At 44.8% G+C, this 6,848-nt stretch overlaps 1 protein-coding gene across 1 annotated transcript; it reads left to right on the top strand.

Moving 5' to 3' along the window:
* The first annotated feature begins 1,272 nt into the window (after window positions 1-1,272).
* Window positions 1,273-4,556, top strand: LOC115080313 (carbohydrate sulfotransferase 6-like). Its single transcript, XM_029584464.1, has 2 exons — window positions 1,273-1,455; window positions 2,136-4,556. The coding sequence occupies exons 1-2, from the start codon at window positions 1,273-1,275 to the stop codon at window positions 3,285-3,287; spliced, it is 1,335 nt and encodes a 444-aa protein (XP_029440324.1). The 3' UTR covers window positions 3,288-4,556.
* Window positions 4,557-6,848: the final 2,292 nt, after the last annotated feature.

The raw sequence follows: 6,848 nt of genomic DNA, 5'->3' as shown, positions 1-6,848 counted from the left end.
GCTGACACTATTTTAGGATGTAGTAAAGATTGGATATAGGTAATGTTTAATATATATGTATGTTCCATAGGACCCTATTCTATGTGCGGTGTTGCTGTGAATTTGAAAGCATCATAAAGAAGAGTGCAATCAATTGTGAATATACGGTATTAGAAGTCAGTTATGTGATGCACATCAACATGATAATAGAGTTGCGTTTGGGTATATAGACAGTCCCTGAAGAAGCCCGCACGAACGGGTGAAACGAGATCGTCGGTGGTGATAAATTTGGTGGTGATAAATTTGTATGTAAAAGTAGTTATTTCCTCAATTGGATAAATACTGTGAGGTAGAATACTACACACTATGAATGTTTACATGTGTTAAATGAAGTGTAATTAATGATCATGTTGGGTGGTTTTAAGAATGGTATATGTGGTTTGGGTATGAATGAGTAGTGTATGAATGGAGGGTAATGTATGGGTTATGGAGTTTTAATATATATACCGCTTAGATAGGTGTTCCTATGTATTAGGTGAGGTTGTAAATTTGTATGAACATATTTAATAAAATAATATTGTATTGAGATTTGCTTGATATAGGTCCTCTGGTTGTATTTACATTATATTATAGACAGAGGCATTGCACCATTATTGTCTACCTGCATTTTTAAATAGTCAGTCAATAAGGTAGCAGTAGGTAGGCAGTGAATAAACAAGTTAGACTTTGTATTTTTAGTCCGTCAATAAGGTAGCAGTAGGTAGTGTGTTTATTTTTAAAAGTCTGCAGAACTGAGTGTTCTCCAGACTTTTAAAGAGCTGAGTGTTTGTATTTAATACTAACTGAGTGCTTGTATTGAAAAAAAAAAAAAACCCACAAAAAAAAAAAAACCCAACCCAAAAAGTAGCCAGAAGCTAGAAATAAGCCAGGAGCAGTGTATACTAAGTAAAAAAGTTGAATAGTTCAGCTCAGTTACTCACCTTGGAAAGGTGTTGAGGTAGTGTGATTGGGTTTGAATAGGGACCAACATTTGTTTAATCAAGGGAGCAGTGAGTCACTCAGGCTGACTAACTAAATTGGCTAGGCTCTAAGGTTCCACTGCTGCTTATCATTTTTCCTTCCTGTCTGCAGGTTTACTGAAGGGGAATGGGCTAGAGCAGTAAAACAGAGAAGCCCCGGTGCTTTTGGGTGTTTCCTCTGAGACCCAGCACTTGATGCAAATTTCCTGAGTCTCTGGGGAAAATCTGGAGAGTTCCCAGGTATGAACATCAGCAGCAATAAAACAGAAAGTAGATGCCCAGCCTGGGAGCTCCTGCACGCTTCAGGACCTGCAGCGGCACCGCACCCTTCTCTGACACGGCAGCAAGGGAGCCCGCCTTCCCTGCTCCCAGCACCTCCACAGCGCTGCCACTGTTAGAGCAGGGCTGGAGGTGCCCGGAGCGGAGAAGTGGGACCCATCCAGCAGGGAACTTTCAGGTATGGGGGGGGGGGGGGGCATCAGATAGTGACACTGCAGATGTGGGGGAGGGGAAGTGCGATCTTCCTGGCAAAAACCGGGACCGGGCCTGCAAACCCTGGACGTTAAAAATATTTTGAGAGGTTGGGAAGATGTATGAAGCATAGCCCGACAGGGCCATGTATGGCGTTTTTGGGGGGGAAGAAGAGAATCGACTATATTCAGCAGGACAACCTATCCAACTAACCTTAGCCAGATAACTTGTCCACTAAACAGCCTACTGAATACTGGCCACACTGTTTTCATCCCCCGACCCAAACATGCACAAAAGAATGCCTCTTTTTAATCCGATTCCAAATGTGTGTGTGTGCTATGGAAGCCTGTACATGCTTTTATCCAGGCTGAAGGGGTAATTTTCGGCCAAGTCATTTTACCAGGGTAAATTACTATTTACTCAGCTAAATGACACTGAAAATTTCTCTATTCCCCTTTTATTTATAAGAGGACAATAAGCTACAGGAAGTTGAATTCTAGATGAACTGCACAAGCATAAAAGATACGTAGGATAAGGTTGCAGGCATGCCTTTCTCCGAGGTCATTTTCTCAGAGACCTGTTGCCTCCAGCACAGTGAAGCGTGCCAAGGGAGAAGACCCCCAAGCTGGTAACTGTGTAACTTCCATTTGATTTTCTTGTTTGCAGACTCCCGACGGAATGTTTGAAAGGCTCCCGGTCTGCTGGCGCAGGTTGCACCTGTTGGGTCTGGTTGCTTTGCTGGCCACTGTGTACTACTTAACCTGGAAACCCTACCAGCTTCCCCAGCTGGACTCCAAAAGCAGAGCAGCCAAGACCCAACTCCTCATCCTCTCTACTTGGAGGTCTGGGTCCTCCTTCCTGGGTCAGCTCTTCAACCAGAACCCGGAGGTCTTCTACCTTCTGGAACCCACCAGGGCTGTGTGGTTCACCATGCCCCAGAAGAACCCATACCAGCTCCACCCATCCATACGGGATCTGGTGAAGTTCATCTTCTCATGCAACATGTCAGCGTTCCTTCCCTATTTGCCAAAAGGTCAGTTCATCTCAGAACTCTTTGGGTGGCATGAAAGTCGGGCTCTCTGTTCTCCTCCTGCCTGTCATGCCCAACAACGTTCTGACATCATTAACAGACCAAAGTGCAACAAGACCTGTCTGAAAAGCCCCTTTGAGAAAATGGAGGAGGCCTGCAGGTCCTACAGCCATGTGGCAGTGAAGGAGGTGAGGTTCCTAGACCTAGAAGTGCTCTATCCACTCCTCAGGGACCCTTCGCTAAATCTGAAGATCATCCACTTGGTACGGGACCCCCGAGCCATCCTCTCTTCCCGACAGTATTTCCTAGAGCTGGAGACAGACGATGCAATCATCAGCAGAGGGCAGAGCTCAAGCATCAATGCCACGTCAGTGATCCAGGAGATCTGCAAGGGCCAGGTGCGAATTTATCGCACTGCCACGCAAAATCCTCCCACATTCCTGAAGGACCGCTACCGTATGGTGCGTTTTGAAGACTTTGTGAAGGACCCATTGGCCAACATCAAAAGCTTGTATGAGTATGTGGGCCTCACGATGTCCTCCAAACTGGAGACTTGGGTCTACAATATCACTCATGGAACTATTCCTGAGAATAAAACTTTCATGCATTTCACAGGAGATTCCAAGAAGATTGCTCAGAATTGGAGGGGGAGACTCAGTTTCCAGAAAGTGAAGGAAGTTCAGAAGCTCTGTAGGCAGGAAATGCATATGTTTGGATATCAGCCCGTCAGCTCTGCAGAGGAGCTAAGGAACATGTCATTAGACTTTGCATCGCTCAAAAAGAACTAAACCCCAGTTTGGATGGTTAATAGAAGGGTACTACACATAGCTCTAGGGCACTGGTTCTCAACCAAGGCCTTGGGACAAACCTAATCAATCTGGTTGTCAGGATATCTACAATAAATAGGCAATGCATGCAAATCTCTTTCATGCATATTCATTGTGGATATCTTGAAAACCAGACTGGCTGGGTACGTCCCAAAGACAGGGTTGAGAACCACTGCTCTAGGGCTGGGGTAGGCAACTCCAGTCCTTGAGTGGCACAATCAGATCTGGTTTTCAGGATATCCACAATGAATATGCATGAGATATATTTGTGTAAGCTAGTAGCTTATTAAAGTGTTCTTTTCCCTGCCTGGCTTGAGTAAATTAAATTACAAAAGAGATAGCCCCTGGCCACTTTCTTTTGAATTCAGAAAATACCCAATGGTAGGACAGCAAATGATCCTTTTGAAAGCCAACAAAAGGTACATTAATACTTCCTTGTGATAGTTATTAACTTCTTTTTTACATTCTGGGAAAATCCTTCTGTGTCTCAGCAGGGGGGGCTCCTTTGACAGGATGACAATGCTCTATTATTTTCTAGACTACACTGACACCAAGTGGACATTACTAGAAAAGGAGGATACAATTAACTTTTCTTATTCAGCTATGAAAGACTAATTTATATTTGAACTGATGAATGGTATATCTTTGCATCCGCTCTTAGATAAGTAATAGATTATTTATTCATTCCTAGTAGCCAATACTAATTGGATTGAATACTAATCAGCCTTTTTAATTAAGTATAAAAAGTGGTTGCTTTTGTTTAGACCACTAATTAGAAAAAACAAAAAATAGGAAGAAAATATTTTTAAACAAAATAACCAAAGTTTTCCTTGAATAATGTTTCACTTCATTCAGCTAGATACTACAAATAGCATGTAAGTTAAGACCATCATACCAGGCTTAAACACTGTAAAAATTCAAACAGCTTCTATCTATCATATTCTAATCATCAATCTTAATATAAGGACCAGTTCATATCATTATTGTGATGTCTATAACCATGTCCTGGTTTTTATGTTTTGTTTTATACTTGCATTAAAATGAACTATATATGTCCAAAAATGAATGTACTTATCTCACAATGAGTGCTGTGGCCCAGATGATCATACGTACGTAGGTTTAGTGGTTTTCTGTTATAACTTACAAAAAGCTAATTCTCCTATTTTTCCAATACTAATAAATTATTCTTCTATAATAATGCAATGTGATTCTGTTTCCTATAGACTATAAGAATGTAAATGTGTTATGTAAATGTGCATGCATTTATTTTGCTTATATTGGGGTAGATTTTCAAAGGGTTACGCGCCTAACCCCCGAAAACCTACCCCTGCGCGCGCCCCGTGACGCGCGTATGTCCCGGGGCTTTCAAAAATGGGTGGGCCAGGGGCGTGTTGGCGATCCGGGGGCGGGGCCGGGGGCAGTCCCGAGTCCTCCGGCACAGCGGCCTGTGCCGGGGGTTGGCGCACCAGCAGCCGGCCGGCGCACGCAAGAAATAAGGTGGGGGGATTTAGGTAGGGCTGGGGGGCGGGTTAGATAGGGGAAGGGAGGGAAAGGTGGGGGGGGGGGAAACTAAAAAAAAAAGTTTCCTCCAAGGCCGCTCCGATTTCGGATCGGCCTTGGAGGGAACGGGGAAAGCCATCGGGGCTCCCCTTGGGCTCGGCGCGTGCAAGGTGCACAAGTGTGCACCCCCTTCCCTTGCGTGCGCCGATCCCAGATTTTATAACATGCGCGCGTTGCCACGCGTATGTTATAAAATCTGGTGTACATTTGTGCGCGCCAGGTAGCGCGCACGTAGGAATTAAAATCGGCCCCTTTACTTGCAATAGTATGTTTATTTATTTTATGTTGTTATTGTCTGCTCCCACCTCTCCTCCCCACCCCAGGAGAGTCTTTAGCTGTGCAGGCATGCTACACACACCCATTCTAAATCACACAGCTAACAGGTGGAGTTATTTGTGTGGCCCTACCATAAGTGGGGGTACACATTTCCATACAAAGAAGACAGTGTGTTAGAATTGTGGACCCTTGTATTGGAGTGAGGTTGACGCCACCTACTGGGAGGGCCCAGCTGGTTCTCACTACCAACTGGCGGAAGATGATGCAGAGACTAAGCTGGAGCTTTGTCTATACCAGCCCTTTTCCCCGTGGGTTGAGCCTTTAGGTTCTGGGGGGCAGCAAGACTTTAGGTAAGTGTCTCTGGTGAAGGCAAAGAGAGGTTCCATAGTCAGGCTGTGGTCGAGGCAGGCGGCTAACAAGAATGGTCAGGTCACAGGCTAGAGTCAGTATCAGAGGTCAGTCCAAGGGGCTAAGGCAAGGCTGAAGACACGGAAGGCTGGACAAGACTGAAGGCGAAGACAAGTCAAGGGTGGAAATACGGAAGGCTGGGTGAGGCTGAAGACGAGGGCAAGGCAAGGCTGGAGACACGGAAGGCTGGACGAGGCTGAAGATGAAGGTAAGGCAAGGCTGGAGACACAGAGAAGTCCTGAAGGAGCAACTCACACTACCTAGGGGTAGTCGACCTGTTGCTGAGGCAGCATCTAGCAAGAAGATAGGCTCTTATAAGGATTGAAGCAGCTGACGTCATTTGGACACCCGTGACTAGGGAGCTGGGTCCAGCGTGTGTCAGCGGCGTCCTCTCACTGTGTGGAGTGATGGCGGTGCGTAAGTTTGGCGAGAGCAGCCTGCGAGCCAGCAGATGTAACACAGTGCACGCAAATGGAGTTGCTGACCTCTACTCTAGGGGATATGGAAAACTGACTGATATGGACAGTCTCCAAGTTGTGTACAAAATGACATTATGGAAACATTTTGGGGTACATATTGAATAAGCCGGCTAGAACAGATATATCCATTTAATGAAGAAAGGAGAAAAATAAGCGGCTACATTCAAACAAGGGAAACATAGCCGTCAAAAAATATTTGGATATGTTGATGGCCAGTTAAAATATGAAAAGCATGTTTTAACTGGATATTATACATAACCAGCTAGATAGCCATATTTGTAGTAAACCGTCTAACACATCAATCCGGTTAAAATCCGATTTTCATTTGTTACCCGGTTAATGATGCTAAACGGCTAAGTTGTTATAAAGAAAGCTAGCCGTTCTCACAGACTGACCGGTTTTCTTTGCTCACTGCCACATAACTATACGGGAACATTAAAAAGATATATGTTTATAAAATGTGTGGGAAAGGGGCAGGCTCAAAGTGCACCCTCTAGGGCTTCAGAAAACATCCTGAACAATACTGGCACCCAGCAGACTGCAAAGTTTCTCCTCCAAGTTGAAGGTTTTTTTGGCCAGGCTAGGAGGGGAAGCATAAGGACCCGAACTCATGCCTGGAGCCACATCAGGCAAGAGTTCAACAGGTAACGTCCAGTTTTCTTCAGGGTTATCAAACTTCAATTGAGGGAAGAGCTGGAGGATGTTTGCTAGCTTGAGTCCTAGAGCGTGCAGGTACACTTAATGCTGTGAATGTTTCCTACGTCTTCGAATCAGCAGGGATATGTACAGTTTTAAGTGT

This window comes from Rhinatrema bivittatum, chromosome 19 (assembly GCF_901001135.1).
Source record: "Rhinatrema bivittatum chromosome 19, aRhiBiv1.1, whole genome shotgun sequence".
Taxonomy (NCBI): domain Eukaryota; kingdom Metazoa; phylum Chordata; class Amphibia; order Gymnophiona; family Rhinatrematidae; genus Rhinatrema; species Rhinatrema bivittatum.
Note: the sequence above shows the minus strand (reverse complement) of the source record. Positions and strands in the feature narration are given on the sequence as shown.

Coding starts and splice junctions, on each gene's coding strand:
- LOC115080313 (XM_029584464.1), top strand. CDS start 1,273: ATGCCCAGCCTGGGAGCTCCTGCACGCTTCAGGACCTGCAGCGGCACC. Junction 1,456..2,135: donor ATCCAGCAGGGAACTTTCAG/GTATGGGGGGGG, acceptor TCTTGTTTGCAG/ACTCCCGACGGAATGTTTGA.